The 20,856-nt window shown below is 41.9% G+C and overlaps 7 protein-coding genes across 8 annotated transcripts in view; all 7 read left to right on the forward strand.

Annotated features, from left to right (window-relative positions):
• Positions 1-20,856, forward strand: part of LOC307008668 (protocadherin alpha-C2-like) — a gene marked incomplete at its 5' end in the record, with an annotated part of 159,621 nt that overhangs the window by 88,932 nt on the left and 49,833 nt on the right. The window lies entirely within an intron of this gene.
• On the forward strand, positions 482-3,303 carry LOC307008670 (protocadherin alpha-3-like). Its single transcript, XM_079631675.1, has one exon. It carries the CDS (start codon positions 483-485, stop codon positions 2,970-2,972), a length of 2,490 nt encoding a protein of 829 aa, XP_079487801.1. The 5' UTR covers position 482; the 3' UTR covers positions 2,973-3,303.
• On the forward strand, positions 3,671-6,715 carry LOC307008020 (protocadherin alpha-3-like; the record flags this gene model as incomplete). Its single annotated transcript, XM_079630580.1, has 1 exon — positions 3,671-6,715. One exon carries the CDS (start codon positions 3,671-3,673, stop codon positions 6,047-6,049), a length of 2,379 nt encoding a protein of 792 aa, XP_079486706.1. The 3' UTR covers positions 6,050-6,715.
• On the forward strand, positions 7,315-9,702 carry LOC307008674 (protocadherin alpha-3-like; the record flags this gene model as incomplete). The annotated part of the gene is made up of 1 exon (XM_079631679.1): positions 7,315-9,702. One exon carries the CDS (start codon positions 7,315-7,317, stop codon positions 9,700-9,702), a length of 2,388 nt encoding a protein of 795 aa, XP_079487805.1.
• On the forward strand, positions 10,889-13,355 carry LOC307008673 (protocadherin alpha-3-like; the record flags this gene model as incomplete). The annotated part of the gene is made up of 1 exon (XM_079631678.1): positions 10,889-13,355. Exon 1 carries the CDS (start codon positions 10,968-10,970, stop codon positions 13,353-13,355), a length of 2,388 nt encoding a protein of 795 aa, XP_079487804.1. The 5' UTR covers positions 10,889-10,967.
• LOC307008677 (protocadherin alpha-3-like) lies at positions 14,602-17,649 on the forward strand. The gene has a single exon (XM_079631682.1). It carries the CDS (start codon positions 14,635-14,637, stop codon positions 17,020-17,022), a length of 2,388 nt encoding a protein of 795 aa, XP_079487808.1. The 5' UTR covers positions 14,602-14,634; the 3' UTR covers positions 17,023-17,649.
• On the forward strand, positions 18,255-20,642 carry LOC307008676 (protocadherin alpha-3-like; the record flags this gene model as incomplete). Its single annotated transcript, XM_079631681.1, has 1 exon — positions 18,255-20,642. The coding sequence occupies one exon, from the start codon at positions 18,255-18,257 to the stop codon at positions 20,640-20,642; it is 2,388 nt and encodes a 795-aa protein (XP_079487807.1).

Below are 20,856 nucleotides of genomic sequence, written 5' to 3' on the forward strand. Positions count from 1 at the left end.
ATATCAGGAGAAAAAAATGGCACGTATCTACAGCTTTTCAAAGTAACGAAACTTAATTTTCCCTTTTTTCCCCCCTTTTTTGTTGTGTGCAATGTGCACTGACAAAACATACAACCATAAACCGCATACAGCTAAGTTTTGGTAGATTTTAATCATCTATAAATATTAATGTTAAATAATATGACTAAAATATTAATTCTGAAATGCATCTACGGCACTTTTAGACATTGGCTGTCTTTTCACTGAATTATCTACTTCGCCTCAATTTGTCCGCGCGGTGTCGTCAGAGACCGAGGTTTTCTCTTACCTCGGCTGTAAAGCTCCTCCTCGGTTAAGGGAGGGTTCTGTTTATCACGTGAGGCTTTTGTTCGTGAAAGGCCACATTACTGTGTCTCTGTTTTTGCTGGAGCAGTGAGGAATTACGGCGTCGTAGTGCTTATTACCGCATGGATGACACGGCTATTTTAAAGGGAATTATGAAAATGTCAAATCAAGGATTTAAATCGTGGATGTATTTTATAGCAGCGTTTTCCATTTGGAATATTACCGATGGACAGATTGTCTATTCAATATCAGAGGAGGCTGATCCGGGAACCACAGTGGGAAATATAGCAAAGGATGTGAACCTAAATCTTCCGGAATTAGAGCTTCGTGGGTTTCAGATCGTTTCAGGCCCAAATAAGAGGTATTTCAATGTTAATTTGAAAGGTGGTCTTCTCCTCGTCAAAGAGAGAATAGACAGGGAACAGTTGTGCGGGAGGAGCAGCAAATGCTCTTTGGAATTAGAAGCCATTGTTAACTCCCCCTTAAACATGTATCGACTGGAGGTGAATGTTTTAGACATAAACGATAACACTCCTACTTTCAAGTCACCAAAGACAGAACTAAATATTGTGGAATCAGCCTTCCCTGGCGAGAGATTTACTTTACCAAGTGCGTTTGACGCGGATGTGGGCAGTAATTCGGTGAAAAGCTACAAGCTCAGCCCGAATGAGCATTTCTCTCTGGATGTACAGAGCGGAGGAGAGCAGAGTGTGTCTGCTGAGTTAGTGCTGCAGAAAGCTTTAGATCGAGAGAAACAAGCGGTGATCCAGCTCACTCTGACCGCTATAGACGGAGGGAAACCTACAAGATCAGGAACATCACTAATTATTATTAATGTGGAGGATGTAAATGATAACATTCCTGTATTTAGCCAATCTCTTTACAAAACACGAATTATGGAAAATGCGCTTCCAGGCACCTCTGTGGTCACGGTCCACGCTAGTGACGCTGACGAGGGCTTGAACGGAGAAATTATTTATTCATTGATACGCAGTGATGATGACAATGTTGCTAACGCTTTTAACATTGATTCTGTCAGTGGCCTCATCTCTGTTGTGGGGAACATTGATTACGAAGCAAGCAATGCCGTAGAAATTCGCGTCCAAGCCAAAGACAAAGGCCAAAAACCCAGGGCTAGTCATTGTAAAGTTTTAGTTGAAATTATTGATGTTAATGATAATGTTCCTGACATTTCCGTCACATCACTCGCTGAAACGGTGAGAGAAGACGCTACTGTTGGTACAATGGTGGGACTGGTTACCGTTAAAGACGGAGACGGTGGAAAAAATGGTGCAGTTGTTCTAAAGATACTCGATTCTCCACCTTTTCGCATACAGAATACTTATAAGAATAAATATTCTCTAGTGGTAGATGGACCTCTCGACAGAGAGCGCGCGTCCGTGTATAACGTGACCATCACAGCTACTGATGAAGGGACTCCGCCTCTCTCCAGCACCAGTGTCATTGCTGTACACGTTTCTGATGTGAATGACAACGCGCCGCGCTTCCCAGAGCCCGTCATTAATGTTTATGTGAAAGAGAACAGTCAGATTGGAGCTGTTATTCATACAGTCTCTGCTTTAGATCCTGATGTAGGTGATAATGCCCGGATAACATATTCTTTACTAGAAAGCTCTAAACGCGGCCCGGTAACATCCATGATCAACATAAACTCTGACAGTGGAGATATACACAGTTTACAGACGTTTAACTATGAGGAGATCAAAACATTTCAGTTTAAAGTTCAGGCCACAGACTCTGGTGTTCCTCCTCTCAGCAGTAACGTGACTGTAAATGTTTTTATCCTGGATGAGAATGACAACAGTCCCGGGATTCTCGCGCCCTATTCCGAGCTCGGTTCCGTTAACACGGAGAACATTCCCTATTCTGCTGACGCGGGCTACTTTGTGGCCAAGATCAGGGCTGTAGATGCAGATTCTGGTTACAATGCGCTGCTGTCTTACCACATCTCTGAACCCAAAGGAAACAATCTGTTCCGAATGGGAGCCAGCAGCGGGGAGATCAGGACTAAGAGGAGAATGAGTGACAATGACCTGAAAACTCACCCGTTGGTCATTTTGGTTTGTGATAACGGAGAGCCCTCACTGTCAGCGACTGTGTCTATTGATGTTGTGGTTGTTGAAAGCGCAGGTGACGTCAAGACCCCATTCAGACATGCGCCGATAAAGGAGGAGAGTTTCTCGGATTTAAATCTGTATTTGCTGATCGCCATTGTGTGTGTGTCCGTCATCTTTTTACTGAGCCTCATCAGTTTGATAGCTGTAAAATGCCACAGGACAGACGGCAGTTTGGGCAGGTACAGCGCCCCGATGATCACCACACACCCTGACGGGAGCTGGTCTTACTCCAAAGCTACTCAGCAGTATGACGTGTGTTTTAGCTCGGACACACTGAAGAGTGACGTAGTGGTTTTCCCCGCGCAATTTCCGCCTGCAGATGCAGAACTGATCAGTATTAATGGAGGAGACACTTTTACCAGAACACAAACACTTCCTAATAAAGACAAGGTAAGATATTATCATTTAATGACACTAAGTTGCAAAATATGTATGCCAAAGCAAATGAAAGATTGGGTTTTGTACTGTTCAGAGCATTACTACTCTTCGTGGCCTCATGTTATTTTATAATTCCATTTATGTGCATTTCCTTGATCAGCTAATTGAATTGATTGTATTGATTTTCGCTCATTGTGTTTTAAGGTTGCGCTCAGTGATGATGGTTTTGTAGTAAGTATTGTAGCTGTCCGAGGTCCTGAAGCCTATCTCATTTCCTTTTTTCGTGACAGGGTGGTGTCCCTTATTGCAGTGCTATTTTATGTTTTTATTTTATTTTAGGTTGAATTATTAGTCCCCTTTAAGTTATAGTTATATATAGCCTACAGTAGATAAACTTAAAAGGACGAAAAATGGGAATATGAAGAAAACATTTTTTACGTTTTTTTTAAAATAAACACACATATTTATTAAAAAAAGATAATAAATAAAACGTACCCTAATCATTATTCACTTTTCAGCTGATTTGAGAGTGGAAAAAAGTCTCAGTATATTATTGAAAATATTTCTGTAATCACATTCAAATTTTTTATCCCGCTGTACAGCATGCGTAAATTTTATTTGATCTTTTTCCACAAGATGTCACTATGACTCTACACATTTCACTGTTCATCATTTTGCAAAGCTCCTCCCTGTTTGGGGAGTGTTTTGTTTCTTGCGGAGCGCTTTGTTCTCCAGTCTTCGGTCTGTGTTTGAGAGATTCACAGTTTTGTGCTTGCCTCTGGAAATATCTGTTTGTTTCCAAACGGCTATGGTTACGGAATACAGATACAATGGTGCGACAACGACAAAAGACGTCGATCTTTCTCATAGTGTTTTTTTGCATTTGGAAATTCTCTAATGGTCAGATTATTTATTCCGTGTCGGAGGAGGCAAAACCGGGGACAACTGTCGGGAATTTAGCAAAGGACTTCAGCCTGAATTTAGACGATCTGGAGCTTCGGGGATTTCGTATCGTTTCAGGTCAGAATAAGAGGTATTTCGACCTAAATCGAAAGACGGGAACACTTCATATTAAAGACAGAATAGATAGAGAGGAGCTATGCGGACGAAGCTTAAAATGTGTGGTGGAACTGGAGGCCATTGTAAATTCTCCGTTGAATATGTACCGTTTTGAAGTAAACGTTTTAGATATAAATGACAATGCACCTGCATTTGCCTCTGAGAAAAAATATCTGAATATTTCAGAGCTGGCTTTGCCAGGAGAGAGGTTTCCGTTACAGAACGCGTTTGACGCAGATGTGGGCAGTAATGCTATAAAGAGCTACAAGCTCAGTACAAATGAACACTTTTCTCTCGATGTACAGAGCGCAGGAGAGCAGAGTGTTTCTGCGGAGTTAGTGCTGCAGAAAGCTTTAGATCGAGAGAAACAGCCTTTAATTCATCTCACATTGACCGCTGTAGATGGAGGGAAACCTCCAAGATCAGGGACAATGGAGATAACCGTAAATGTTGAGGATGTAAATGATAACATTCCGGTATTTAGTAAATCACTTTATAAAGCTCGTGTGAGTGAGAATGCGCCACATGGTACATCAGTTATAACTGTTCATGCAAATGATTTAGATGAGGGTCTGAACGGCGAAGTAGTTTATTCTCTTCTCAATCATGACTCTAACAAAAACATAATGCCATTTGCTATTGATTCCACTTCCGGTTTGATATCTGTCCAAGGCAATATAGACTACGAAGAATATGCTGCAATTGAAATACGTGTCCAGGCAAAAGATAAAGGCCAAAACCCAAGAGTGGCTCACTGTAAAGTTTTAATTGAAATTATCGATATTAACGATAATGTACCTGAAATATCAGTGACATCTCTCGCTGAAACGGTGAGAGAGGACGCTGGTGCGGATACAATGGTGGGGTTGATAACTGTTAAAGACGGGGATGCGGCTAAAAACGGTGCTGTTATTCTTAAGATACGCGATTCTGTACCATTCAAAGTACAAAATACTTACAAAAATAAATATTCGCTGGTAGTAAACGGACCTCTAGACAGAGAGCGCGCGTCCGTGTATAACGTGACCATCACAGCTACTGATGAAGGGACTCCGCCTCTCTCCAGCACCAGTGTCATTGCTGTACACGTTTCTGATGTGAATGACAACGCGCCGCGCTTCCCAGAGCCCGTCATTAATGTTTATGTGAAAGAGAACAGTCAGATTGGAGCTGTTATTCATACAGTCTCTGCTTTAGATCCTGATGTAGGTGATAATGCCCGGATAACATATTCTTTACTAGAAAGCTCTAAAAGCGGCCCGGTAACATCCATGATCAACATAAACTCTGACAGTGGAGATATACACAGTTTACAGACGTTTAATTATGAGGAGATCAAAACATTTCAGTTTAAAGTTCAGGCCACAGACTCTGGTGTTCCTCCTCTCAGCAGTAACGTGACTGTAAATGTTTTTATCCTGGATGAGAATGACAACAGTCCCGGGATTCTCGCGCCCTATTCCGAGCTCGGTTCCGTTAACACGGAGAACATTCCCTATTCTGCTGACGCGGGCTACTTTGTGGCCAAGATCAGGGCTGTAGATGCAGATTCTGGTTACAATGCGCTGCTGTCTTACCACATCTCTGAACCCAAAGGAAACAATCTGTTCCGAATGGGAACCAGCAGCGGGGAGATCAGGACTAAGAGGAGAATGAGTGACAATGACCTGAAAACTCACCCGTTGGTCATTTTGGTTTGTGATAACGGAGAGCCCTCACTGTCAGCGACTGTGTCTATTGATGTTGTGGTTGTTGAAAGCGCAGGTGACGTCAAGACCCCATTCAGACATGCGCCGGTAAAGGAGGAGAGTTTCTCGGATTTAAATCTGTATTTGCTGATCGCCATTGTGTGTGTGTCCGCCATCTTTTTACTGAGCCTCATCAGTTTGATAGCTGTAAAATGCCACAGGACAGACGGCAGTTTGGGCAGGTACAGCGCCCCGATGATCACCACACACCCTGACGGGAGCTGGTCTTACTCCAAAGCTACTCAGCAGTATGACGTGTGTTTTAGCTCGGACACACTGAAGAGTGACGTAGTGGTTTTCCCCGCGCAGTATCCGCCTGCAGATGCAGAACTGATCAGTATTAATGGAGGAGACACTTTTACCAGAACACAAACACTTCCTAATAAAGAGAAGGTAAGATAAGTTAATACATATTTTGTTGTATTGGTGAAAGAAGTATTTGCTCTGATTTCGATGTCTAACTGGCATCCTCTCTGTTGTCAGTCTTAATTATTTGGGTAGACATTTTTTTTTAAAAATAAAATACCAGCCTGTTCTCACGTAAACTTGTCTCTATAGCACGCATTGTGTTTATCGTGCAATGTATACGCGAAAATGAGTTTTTACGATACGCAGTTTTCGCGTGCATTTGATACGCAATTCATTGCGTGTAATACACACGCACCCCACACCACTAATCCGACCCAATCGTATAATACACACGCACCCCAAACCACTGCTTAACCTACCCATGCGTATCCTTCCTATGCACGTAAAAACTAATTTTCGCGTATAAACTGCACGATAAACACACTGTGTGCTATAGAGAGTGATCACATTTAGTGTGATCGAGTTGGAGCTGTTTGTAGCTTTTTTTTTAGAGTGCGCATAAAACATTGAACTTGTGTATTTATTGCATAGTGGGCAAGCGTTGTTCTACATGGTTTATTGTTAAAGTGGAATTGGAGCTGTTCATGGTACTGAACACCGCCCGTCCTAGCAGATATTTGTCACGGTGTATCAGACATGAAACGTCTCATGTTTCTGTTTCCCACATTGTTGGAATGATAACTTTTATATTGCGCAATACAGGTTAAAAGAAAAAGAAAAACTTATTTTGGCACGAGGTGACACATTTACCAAAACGCACATGCTGCTTAAATGGTTTGCATCGCAAGCTTACTCTGTTTACATGCGTTTCATCTTTAAACATTTTTCCCATAATGTTCTGAATATCAATATATGTCTGTGGGTCTTTGTGGTGTTCAAGTAATATTTTAATTGACCCTTTAAATAATTAGTTTATTTGCCATACAGTTGAAACAGTTTTAAACCATTTTTCTATAGAACTATTTTATTCTGGTTGATTATTTATAGAAGTTATGATAGAATTACAGTTTATTTATTTGACATTTTATGATAACTTAAAACAGAGAATATTTTGCAGTAGATTTGTTGATGTGATGGTCACATTTGTCCGCGCGATGTCAGTATCTGACTGTTGTGTGAGCTTTCATGACATGGCGAGGCTCCTCCTTATTTTCCTTCTTCGTTCGTCCTGCACACGGGCTTTGTTAGTCGTCCGCCATTGTCCTCGGATACAGTCCACTCGTGGATTTAGCAGGAACATTTTACAGACATGCGGGAGGATTCCAGTGATTTAACTTGCGTAAAAGTGATTTTGTAAAATGGCGTTAACAGAAGGACGTATTTTCAAATGCTGGATATTTTTCGGTGTCTTTCTTCGCTGTGGGATTTTTACATATGGGCAGATTGTGTATTCCATATCGGAGGAGGCAATCCCAGGCACGACTGTTGGAAATTTAGCTAAGGATTTTAACTTGAATCTACAGGACATTGAAAGACGTGGATTTCAAATTGTGTCGGAGAACAACGGAAGGTATTTCGATTTGAATTTAAAGACTGGTGTTCTTCACGTTAAGGAGAGAATAGACCGAGAGGAGCTATGCGAACAGAATGTGAAGTGTTCATTACCTCTGGAAGCAATTGTTAACTCCCCTTTGAATATATATAGATTTGAGATAAACGTACTAGATATTAATGATAACCCACCAATATTTCGTACCTCAAAGACAACCCTAAATATTTCTGAATCCGCTTTTCCAGGGGAGCAGTTCGCTTTACCAAGCGCGTTTGACGCAGATGTGGGCAGTAATTCAGTAAAGAGCTACAAGCTGAGTCCAAATGAACACTTTTCTCTCGATGTTCAGGGCGGTGGAGATCAGAGTGTGTCTGCTGAGTTAGTGCTGCAGAAAGCTTTAGATCGAGAGAAACAGCCTGTGATCCAGCTCACACTGACCGCTGTAGACGGAGGAAAACCTCCAAGATCAGGAACAATGCAGATACTAGTAAATGTCGAAGATGTAAACGATAACATTCCTGTTTTCAGTAAACCGTTGTATAAAGCTCGCGTAAATGAAAACGCGCCGCCGGGTACTTTCATTATTACAGTTCAGGCCAGCGACCCAGACGAGGGCGTAAATAGTCAAATTCTTTATGCTTTAGTTAACCACAACAATGATAAAAACGTCGATTCATTTTCAATAAACCCGGAAACTGGCGAGATTACGGTGAAAGGTGATGTGGATTATGAAAGAAAAAATGCTGTGGAGCTCCGCGTGCAGGTGAAAGATAAAGGACATAAACCAAGAGCGTCTCTTTGTAAAGTGCTACTGGAAATTGTAGATATTAACGATAATGTTCCAAAAATCTCTGTAACATCGTTGGTTAATTCTGTAAAAGAAGATGCTCCGATTGACACAATGGTTGGGATGATAACTGTAACTGATAATGATGCTGGTAAAAACGGACAGGTAATCTTAAAGATTCAGGGATCTGTTCCTTTTAAAGTTCAGAACTCGTACAAGAATTATTATACATTAGTTGTTAACGGTCCCCTAGACAGAGAGCGCGCGTCCGAGTATAACGTGACCATCACAGCTACTGATGAAGGGACTCCGCCTCTCTCCAGCACCAGTGTCATTGCTGTACACGTTTCTGATGTGAATGACAACGCGCCGCGCTTCCCAGAGCCCGTCATTAATGTTTATGTGAAAGAGAACAGTCAGATTGGAGCTGTTATTCATACAGTCTCTGCTTTAGATCCTGATGTAGGTGATAATGCCCGGATAACATATTCTTTACTAGAAAGCTCTAAAAGCGGCCCGGTAACAACCATGATCAACATAAACTCTGACAGTGGAGATATACACAGTTTACAGACGTTTAACTATGAGGAGATCAAAACATTTCAGTTTAAAGTTCAGGCCACAGACTCTGGTGTTCCTCCTCTCAGCAGTAACGTGACTGTAAATGTTTGTATCCTGGATGAGAATGACAACAGTCCCGGGATTCTCGCGCCCTATTCCGAGCTCGGTTCCGTTAACACGGAGAACATTCCCTATTCTGCTGACGCGGGCTACTTTGTGGCCAAGATCAGGGCTGTAGATGCAGATTCTGGTTACAATGCGCTGCTGTCTTACCACATCTCTGAACCCAAAGGAAACAATCTGTTCCGAATGGGAACCAGCAGCGGGGAGATCAGGACTAAGAGGAGAATGAGTGACAATGACCTGAAAACTCACCCGTTGGTCATTTTGGTTTGTGATAACGGAGAGCCCTCACTGTCAGCGACTGTGTCTATTGATGTTGTGGTTGTTGAAAGCGCAGGTGACGTCAAGACCCCATTCAGACATGCGCCGGTAAAGGAGGAGAGTTTCTCTGATTTAAATCTGTATTTGCTGATCGCCATTGTGTGTGTGTCCGCCATCTTTTTACTGAGCCTCATCAGTTTGATAGCTGTAAAATGCCACAGGACAGACGGCAGTTTGGGCAGGTACAGCGCCCCGATGATCACCACACACCCTGACGGGAGCTGGTCTTACTCCAAAGCTACTCAGCAGTATGACGTGTGTTTTAGCTCGGACACACTGAAGAGTGACGTAGTGGTTTTCCCCGCGCAGTATCCGCCTGCAGATGCAGAACTGATCAGTATTAATGGAGGAGACACTTTTACCAGAACACAAACACTTCCTAATAAAGAGAAGGTAAGATAAGTTAATACATATTTTGTTGTATTGGTGAAAGAAGTATTTGCTCTGATTTCGATGTCTAACTGGCATCCTCTCTGTTGTCAGTCTTAATTATTTGGGTAGACATTTTTTTTAAAAAATAAAATACCAGCCTGTTCTCACGTAAACTTGTCTCTATAGCACGCATTGTGTTTATCGTGCAATGTATACGCGAAAATTAGTTTTTACGATACGCAGTTTTCGCGTGCATTTGATACGCAATTCATTGCGTGTAATACACACGCACCCCACACCACTAATCCGACCCAATCGTATAATACACACGCACCCCAAACCACTGCTTAACCTACCCATGCGTATCCTTCCTATGCACGTAACAACTAATTTTCGCGTATAAACTGCACGATAAACACACTGTGTGCTATAGAGAGTGATCACATTTAGTGTGATCGAGTTGGAGCTGTTTGTAGCTTTTTTTTTAGAGTGCGCGTAAAACATTGAACTTGTGTATTTATTGCATAGTGGGCAAGCGTTGTTCTACATGGTTTATTGTTAAAGTGGAATTGGAGCTGTTCATGGTACTGAACACCGCCCGTCCTAGCAGATATTTGTCACGGTGTATCAGACATGAAACGTCTCATGTTTCTGTTTCCCACATTGTTGGAATGATAACTTTTATATTGCGCAATACAGGTTAAAAGAAAAAGAAAAACTTATTTTGGCACGAGGTGACACATTTACCAAAACGCACATGCTGCTTAAATGGTTTGCATCGCAAGCTTACTCTGTTTACATGCGTTTCATCTTTAAACATTTTTCCCATAATGTTCTGAATATCAATATATGTCTGTGGGTCTTTGTGGTGTTCAAGTAATATTTTAATTGACCCTTTAAATAATTAGTTTATTTGCCATACAGTTGAAACAGTTTTAAACCATTTTTCTATAGAACTATTTTATTCTGGCTGATTATTTATAGAAGTTATGATAGAATTACAGTTTATTTATTTGACATTTTATGATAACTTAAAACAGAGAATATTTTGCAGTAGATTTGTTGATGTGATGGTCACATTTGTCCGCGCGATGTCAGTATCTGACTGTTGTGTGAGCTTTCATGACATGGCGAGGCTCCTCCTTATTTTCCTTCTTCGTTCGTCCTGCACACGGGCTTTGTTAGTCGTCCGCCATTGTCCTCGGATACAGTCCACTCGTGGATTTAGCAGAAACATTTCACAGACATGCGGGAGGATTCCAGTGATTTAACTTGCGTAACAGTGATTTTGTAAAATGGCGTTAACAGAAGGACATATTTTCAAATCGTGGATATTTTTCGGTGTCTTTCTTCGCTGTGGGATTTTTACATATGGGCAGATTGTGTATTCCATATCGGAGGAGGCAAACCCAGGCACGACTGTTGGAAATTTAGCTAAGGATTTTAACTTGAATCTACAGGACATTGAAAAACGTGGATTTGAAATTGTGTCGGAGAACAACGGAAGGTATTTCGTTTTGAATATAAAGACGGGTGTTCTTCACGTTAAGGAGAGAATAGACCGAGAGGAGCTATGCGAACAGAATGTGAAGTGTTCATTACCTCTGGAAGCAATTGTTAACTCCCCTTTGAATATATATAGATTTGAGATAAACGTACTAGATATTAATGATAATCCACCAATATTTCGTACCTCGAAGACAACAATAAATATTACGGAGTTAGCTATTCCAGGGGACCAATTCGCTCTACCTACCGCGTTTGACGCAGATGTGGGCAGTAATTCAGTAAAGAGCTACAAGCTGAGTCCGAATGAACACTTTTCTCTGGATGTTCAGGGCGGTGGAGACCAGAGTGTGTCTGCTGAGTTAGTGCTGCAGAAAGCTTTAGATCGAGAGAAACAGTCTGTGATCCAGCTCACACTGACCGCTGTAGACGGAGGAAAACCTCCAAGATCAGGAACAATGCAGATTATTGTAAATGTGGAAGATGTAAACGATAACATTCCTGTTTTCAGTAAACCGTTGTATAAAGCTCGCGTAAATGAAAACGCACCGCCTGGTACTTCCATTATTACAGTTCAGGCCAGCGACCCAGATGGGGGCGTAAATGGTCAGATTGTTTATGCTTTAGTTAACCACAACAATGATAAAAACGTCGATTCATTTTCAATAAACCCGGAAACTGGCGAGATTACGGTGAACGGTGATGTGGATTATGAAAGAAAAAATGCTGTGGAGCTCCGCGTGCAGGCGAAAGATAAAGGACATACACCAAGAGCGTCTCTTTGTAAAGTGCTACTGGAAATTGTAGATATTAACGATAATGTTCCAAAAATCTCTGTAACATCGTTGCTTAATACTGTAATAGAAGATGCTCCGATTGACACAATGGTTGGAATGATAACTGTAACTGATAATGATGCTGGTAAAAACGGACAGGTAACCTTAAAGATTCAGGGATCTGTTCCTTTTAAAGTTCAGAACTCGTACAAGAATTATTATACATTAGTTGTTAACGGTCCTCTAGACAGAGAGCGCGCGCGCGAGTATAACGTGACCATCACAGCTACTGATGAAGGGACTCCGCCTCTCTCCAGCACCAGTGTCATTGCTGTACACGTTTCTGATGTGAATGACAACGCACCGCGCTTTCCAGAGCCCGTCATTAATGTTTATGTGAAAGAGAACAGTCAGATTGGAGCTGTTATTCATACAGTCTCTGCTTTAGATCCTGATGTAGGTGATAATGCCCGGATAACATATTCTTTACTAGAAAGCTCTAAAAGCGGCCCGGTAACATCCATGATCAACATAAACTCTGACAGTGGAGATATACACAGTTTACAGACGTTTAACTATGAGGAGATCAAAACATTTCAGTTTAAAGTTCAGGCCACAGACTCTGGGGTTCCTCCTCTCAGCAGTAACGTGACTGTCAATGTTTTTATCCTGGATGAGAATGACAACAGTCCCGGGATTCTCGCGCCCTATTCCGAGCTCGGTTCCGTTAACACGGAGAACATTCCCTATTCTGCTGACGCGGGCTACTTTGTGGCCAAGATCAGGGCTGTAGATGCAGATTCTGGTTACAATGCGCTGCTGTCTTACCACATCTCTGAACCCAAAGGAAACAATCTGTTCCGAATGGGAACCAGCAGCGGGGAGATCAGGACTAAGAGGAGATTGAGTGACAATGACCTGAAAACTCACCCGTTGGTCATTTTGGTTTGTGATAACGGAGAGCCCTCACTGTCAGCGACTGTGTCTATTGATGTTGTGGTTGTTGAAAGCGCAGGTGACGTCAAGACCCCATTCAGACATGCGCCGATAAAGGAGGAGAGTTTCTCGGATTTAAATCTGTATTTGCTGATCGCCATTGTGTGTGTGTCCGTCATCTTTTTACTGAGCCTCATCAGTTTGATAGCTGTAAAATGCCACAGGACAGACGGCAGTTTGGGCAGGTACAGCGCCCCGATGATCACCACACACCCTGACGGGAGCTGGTCTTACTCCAAAGCTACTCAGCAGTATGACGTGTGTTTTAGCTCGGACACACTGAAGAGTGACGTAGTGGTTTTCCCCGCGCAGTATCCGCCTGCAGATGCAGAACTGATCAGTATTAATGGAGGAGACACTTTTACCAGAACACAAACACTTCCTAATAAAGAGAAGGTAAGATAAGTTAATACATATTTTGTTGTATTGGTGAAAGAAGTCTTTGCTCTGATTTCGATGTCTAACTGGCATCCTCTTTGTTGTCAGTCTTAATTATTTGGGTAGACATTTTTTTTTAAATATCAAATATCAGCCTGTTCTCACGTAAATGCGTCTCTATAGCACGCAGTGTGTTTATCGTGCAAGTTTTACGCGAAAATGAGTTTTTACGATACGCAGTTTTCGCGTGCATTTGATACGCAATTCATTGCGTGTAATACACACGCACCCCACACCACTAATCCGACCCAATCGTATAATACACACGCACCCCAAACCACTACTTAACCTACCCTAACCTACCCATGCGTATCCTTCCTATGCACGTAAAAACTAATTTTCGCGTAGAAACTGCACGATAAACACACTGTGCTAGAGAGTGATCGCATTTAGTGTGATCGAGTTGCAGCTGTTTGTAGCTTTTTTTTAAAGAGTGCGCTTAAAACATGGAACTTGTGTATTTATTGCATAGTGGGCAAGCGTTGTTCTACATGGTTTATTGTTAAAGTGGAATTGGAGCTGTTCATGGTACTGAACACCGCCCGTCCTAGCAGATATTTGTCACGGTGTATCAGACATTAAACGTCTCATGTTTCAGTTTCCCCACATTGTTGGAATGATAACTTTTATATTGCGCAATACAGTTTAAAAGAAAAAGAAACTTATTTTGGTACGAGGTGACACATTTACCAAAACGCACATGCTGCTTAATACTGTAAATGGTTTGCATCGCAAGCTTACTCTGTTTACACGCGTTTCATCTTTAAACATTTTTCCCATAATGTTCTGAATATCAATATATGTCTGTGGGTCTTTGTGGTGTTCAAGTAATATTTTAATTGACCCTTTAAATAATTAGTTTATTTGCCATACAGTTGAAACAGTTTTAAACCATTTTTCTATAGAACTATTTTATTCTGATTGATTATTTATAGAAGTAATGATATAATTACAGTTTATTTATTTGACATTTTATGATAACTTAAAACAGAGAATATTTTGCAGTAGATTTGTTGATGTGATGGTCAAATGTGTCCGCGCGATGTCAGTATCTGACTGTTGTGTGAGCTTTCATGACATGGCGAGGCTCCTCCTTATTTTCCTTCTTCGTTCGTCCTGCACACGGGCTTTGTTAGTCGTCCGCCATTGTCCTCGGATACAGTCCACTCGTGGATTTAGCAGGAACATTTTACAGACATGCGGGAGGATTTCAGTGATTTAACTTGCGTAACAGTGATTTAGTAAAATGGCGTTAACAGAAGGACGTATTTTCAAATGCTGGATATTTTTCGGTGTCTTTCTTCGCTGTGGGATTTTTACATATGGGCAGATTGTGTATTCCATATCGGAGGAGGCAAACCCAGGCACAACATTTGGAAATTTAGCTAAGGATTTTAACTTGAATCTACAGGACATTGAAAGACGTGGATTTCAAATTGTGTCGGAGAACAACGGAAGGTATTTCGATTTGAATTTAAAGACTGGTGTTCTTCACGTTAAGGAGAGAATAGACCGAGAGGAGCTATGCGAACAGAATGTGAAGTGTTCATTACCTCTGGAAGCAATTGTTAACTCCCCTTTGAATATATATAGATTTGAGATAAACGTACTAGATATTAATGATAACCCACCAATATTTCGTACCTCAAAGACAACCCTAAATATTTCTGAATCCGCTTTTCCAGGGGAGCAGTTCGGTTTACCAAGCGCGTTTGACGCAGATGTGGGCAGTAATTCAGTAAAGAGCTACAAGCTGAGTCCGAATGAACACTTTTCTCTGGATGTACAGAGCGCAGGGAAGCAGAGAATTTCTGCTGAGTTAGTTCTGCAGAAAGCTTTAGATCGAGAGAAACAGCCTGTGATCCAGCTCACACTGACCGCTGTAGACGGAGGGAAACCTCCAAGATCAGGAACAATGCAGATTATTGTAAATGTCGAAGATGTAAACGATAACATTCCTGTTTTCAGTAAACCGTTGTATAAAGCTCGCGTAAATGAAAACGCGCCGCCGGGTACTTCCATTATTACAGTTCAGGCCAGCGACCCAGATGAGGGCGTAAATAGTCAGATTCTTTATGCTTTGGTTAACCACGATGATGATAAAAACGTCGATTCATTTTCAATAAACCCGGAAACTGGCGAGATTACTGTGAAAGGTGATGTGGATTATGAAAGACAAAATGCTGTGGAGCTCCGCGTGCAGGGGAAAGATAAAGGACATAAACCAAGAGCGTCTCTTTGTAAAGTTCTGCTGGAAATTGTAGATATTAACGATAATGTTCCAAAAATCTCTGTAACATCGTTGGTTAATTCTGTAAAAGAAGATGCTCCGATTGACACAATGGTTGGGATGATAACTGTAACTGATAATGATGCTGGTAAAAACGGACAGGTAACCTTAAAGATTCAGGGATCTGTTCCATTTAAAGTTCAGAACTCGTACAAGAATTATTATTCTCTAGTGGTAAACGGTCCTCTAGACAGAGAGCGCGCGTCCGAGTATAACGTGACCATCACAGCTACTGATGAAGGGACTCCGCCTCTCTCCAGCACCAGTGTCATTGCTGTACACGTTTCTGATGTGAATGACAACGCGCCGCGCTTTCCAGAGTCCGTCATTAATGTGTATGTGAAAGAGAACAGTCAGATTGGAGCTGTTATTCATACAGTCTCTGCTTTAGATCCTGATGTAGGTGATAATGCCCGGATAACATATTCTTTACTAGAAAGCTCTAAAAGCGGCCCGGTAACATCCATGATCAACATAAACTCTGACAGTGGAGATATACACAGTTTACAGACGTTTAACTATGAGGAGATCAAAACATTTCAGTTTAAAGTTCAGGCCACAGACTCTGGTGTTCCTCCTCTCAGCAGTAACGTGACTGTAAATGTTTTTATCCTGGATGAGAATGACAACAGTCCCGGGATTCTCGCGCCCTATTCCGAGCTCGGTTCCGTTAACACGGAGAACATTCCCTATTCTGCTGACGCGGGCTACTTTGTGGCCAAGATCAGGGCTGTAGATGCAGATTCTGGTTACAATGCGCTGCTGTCTTACCACATCTCTGAACCCAAAGGAAACAATCTGTTCCGAATGGGAACCAGCAGCGGGGAGATCAGGACTAAGAGGAGAATGAGTGACAATGACCTGAAAACTCACCCGTTGGTCATTTTGGTTTGTGATAACGGAGAGCCCTCACTGTCAGCGACTGTGTCTATTGATGTCGTGGTTGTTGAAAGCGCAGGTGACGTCAAGACTCCATTCAGACATGCGCCGATAAAGGAGGAGAGTTTCTCGGATTTAAATCTGTATTTGCTGATCGCCATTGTGTGTGTGTCCGCCATCTTTTTACTGAGCCTCATCAGTTTGATAGCTGTAAAATGCCACAGGACAGACGGCAGTTTGGGCAGGTACAGCGCCCCGATGATCACCACACACCCTGACGGGAGCTGGTCTTACTCCAAAGCTACTCAGCAGTATGACGTGTGTTTTAGCTCGGACACACTGAAGAGTGACGTAGTGGTTTTCCCCGCGCAGTATCCGCCTGCAGATGCAGAACTGATCAGTATTAATGGAGGAGACACTTTTACCAGAACACAAACACTTCCTAATAAAGAGAAGGTAAGATAAGTTAATACATATTTTGTTGTATTGGTGAAAGAAGTCTTTGCTCTGATTTCGATGTCTAACTGGCATCCTCTCTTGTCAGTCTTATTTATTTGTGTAGACATTTTTTTGTATATCAAATATCAGCTTGTTCTCACGTAAATGCGTCTCCATAGCACGCAGTGTGTTTATCGTGCAATGTATACGCGAAAATGAGTTTTTGGGATGCGCAGTTTTCGCGTGCATTTGATACGCACTTCATTGCGTGTAATACACACGCACCCCACACCACTAGGCTACTAAACATACCCTAACCTACCCATGCGTATCCTATGCACGTAAAAACTCATTATCGCGTATAAGTTGCACGATAAATACACTGCGTGCTATAGAGACGCATTTAGTGTGATCGGGTGGCAAATATTTGTAGCTTTTTTTAGAGTGCGCGTAAAACATGGAACTTGTGTATTTATTGCATAGTGGGCAAGCGTTGTTCTACATGGTTTATTGTTAAAGTGGAATTGGAGCTGTTCATGGTACTGAACACCGCCTGTCCAAATTGCAGATATTTGTCACGGTGTATCAGACATGAAACGTCTCATGTTTCTGTTTCCCCACATTGTTGGAATGATAACTTTTATATTGCGCAATACAGGTAAAAAAAAAAAAACTTATTTTGGCACGAGGTGACACATTTACCAAAACGCACATGCTGCTTACTGTAAATGGTTTGCATCGCGAACTTACTCTCTTTACTCGCGTTTCATCTTCAAAAAAATGTCCCATAATGTTCTAAGTATAATGTTATTTCCGTGGGTCTTTGTGGTGTTCAAGTAATATTTTAATTGACCTTTTAAATAATTCGTTTATTTGCCATACAATTGAAACAGTTTTAAACCATTTTTCTATAGAACTATTTTATTCTGGTTGATTATTTATAGAAGTAATTATATAATTACAGTTTATTTATTTATTTGACATTTTGTAATCACTTAAAACGGATAACATTTCGCTGTAGATTTGTTGATGTGATGGTCAAATGTGTCCGCGCGATGTCAGTATCTGACTGTTGTGTGAGCTTTCATGACATGGCGAGGCTCCTCCTTATTTTCCTTCTTCGTTCGTCCTGCACACGGGCTTTGTTAGTCGTCCGCCATTGTCCTCGGATACAGTCCACTCGAGGATTTAGCAGGAACATTTTACAGACATGCGGGAGGATTTCTGTGATTTAACTTGCGTAACAGTGATTTTGTAAAATGGCGTTAACAGAAGGACGTATTTTCAAATGCTGGATATTTTTCGGTGTCTTTCTTCGCAGTGGGATTTTTACATATGGGCAGATTGTGTATTCCATATCGGAGGAGGCAAACCCAGGCACGACAGTTGGAAATTTAGCTAAGGATTTTAACTTGAATCTACAGGACATTGAAAGACGTGGATTTCAAATTGTGTCGGAGAACAACGGAAGGTATTTCGATTTGAATTTAAAGACGGGTGTTCTTCACGTTAAGGAGAGAGTAGACCGAGAGGAGCTATGCGAACAGAATGTGAAGTGTTCATTACCTCTGGAAGCAATTGTTAACTCCCCTTTGAATATATACAGATTTGAGATAAACGTACTAGATATCAATGATAACCCACCAATATTTCGTAACTCACTGAAAACAATAAACATTACGGAGTTAGCTATTCCAGGGGAGCAGTTCGCTTTACCAAGCGCGTTTGACGCAGATGTGGGCAGTAATTCAGTAAAGAGCTACAAGCTGAGTCCGAATGAACACTTTTCTCTGGATGTTCAGGGCGGTGGAGATCAGAGTGTGTCTGCTGAGTTAGTGCTGCAGAAAGCTTTAGATCGAGAGAAACAGCCTGTGATCCAGCTCACACTGACCGCTGTAGACGGAGGAAAACCTCCAAGATCAGGAACAATGCAGATACTAGTAAATGTTGAAGATGTAAACGATAACATTCCTGTTTTCAGTAAACCGTTGTATAAAGCTCGCGTAAATGAAAACGCGCCGCCGGGTACTTCCATTATTACAGTTCAGGCCAGCGACCCAGACGAGGGCGTAAATAGTCAGATTGTTTATGCTTTAGTTAACCACAATAATGATAAAAACGTAGATTCATTTTCAATAAACCCGGAAACTGGCGAGATTACTGTGAAAGGTGATGTGGATTATGAAAGAAAAAATGCTGTGGAGCTCCGCGTGCAGGCGAAAGATAAAGGGCATAAACCAAGAGCGTCTCTTTGTAAAGTGCTACTGGAAATTGTAGATATTAACGATAATGTTCCAAAAATCTCTGTAACATCGTTGGTTAACTCTGTAAAAGAAGATGCTCCGATTGACACAATGGTTGGGATGATAACTGTAACTGATAATGATGCTGGTAAAAACGGACAGGTAACCTTAAAAATTCCGGGATCTGTTCCTTTTAAAGTTCAGAACTCGTACAAGAATTATTATACATTAGTTGTTAACGGCCCTCTAGACAGAGAGCGCGCGTCCGAGTATAACGTGACCATCACAGCTACTGATGAAGGGACTCCGCCTCTCTCCAGCACCAGTGTCATTGCTGTACACGTTTCTGATGTGAATGACAACGCGCCGCGCTTTCCAGAGCCCGTCATTAATGTTTATGTGAAAGAGAACAGTCAGATTGGAGCTGTTATTCATACAGTCTCTGCTTTAGATCCTGATGTAGGTGATAATGCCCGGATAACATATTCTTTACTAGAAAGCTCTAAAAGCGGCCCGGTAACATCCATGATCAACATAAACTCTGACAGTGGAGATATACACAGTTTACAGACGTTTAACTATGAGGAGATCAAAACATTTCAGTTTAAAGTTCAGGCCACAGACTCTGGTGTTCCTCCTCTCAGCAGTAACGTGACTGTCAATGTTTTTATCCTGGATGAGAATGACAACAGTCCCGGGATTCTCGCGCCCTATTCCGAGCTCGGTTCCGTTAACACGGAGAACATTCCCTATTCTGCTGACGCGGGCTACTTTGTGGCCAAGATCAGGGCTGTAGATGCAGATTCTGGTTACAATGCGCTGCTGTCTTACCACATCTCTGAACCCAAAGGAAACAATCTGTTCCGAATGGGAGCCAGCAGCGGGGAGATCAGGACTAAGAGGAGAATGAGTGACAATGACCTGAAAACTCACCCGTTGGTCATTTTGGTTTGTGATAACGGAGAGCCCTCACTGTCAGCGACTGTGTCTATTGATGTCGTGGTTGTTGAAAGCGCAGGTGACGTCAAGACCCCATTCAGACATGCGCCGATAAAGGAGGAGAGTTTCTCGGATTTAAATCTGTATTTGCTGATCGCCATTGTGTGTGTGTCCGTCATCTTTTTACTGAGCCTCATCAGTTTGATAGCTGTAAAATGCCACAGGACAGACGGCAGTTTGGGCAGGTACAGCGCCCCGATGATCACCACACACCCTGACGGGAGCTGGTCTTACTCCAAAGCTACTCAGCAGTATGACGTGTGTTTTAGCTCGGACACACTGAAGAGTGACGTAGTGGTTTTCCCCGCGCAGTATCCGCCTGCAGATGCAGAACTGATCAGTATTAATGGAGGAGACACTTTTACCAGAACACAAACACTTCCTAATAAAGAGAAGGTAAGATAAGTTAATACATATTTTGTTGTATTGGTGAAAGAAGTCTTTGCTCTGATTTCGATGTCTAACTGGCATCCTCTCTGTTGTCAGTCTTAATTATTTGGGTAGACATTTTTTTTTTAAATATCAAATATCAGCCTGTTCTCACGTAAATGCGTCTCTATAGCACGCATTGTGTTTATCGTGCAATTTTTACGCGAAAATGAGTTTTTACGATACGCAG

The sequence above is a fragment of the Phoxinus phoxinus genome (assembly GCF_949152265.1).
Source record: "Phoxinus phoxinus genome assembly, chromosome: 12".
Lineage (NCBI taxonomy): Eukaryota > Metazoa > Chordata > Actinopteri > Cypriniformes > Leuciscidae > Phoxinus > Phoxinus phoxinus.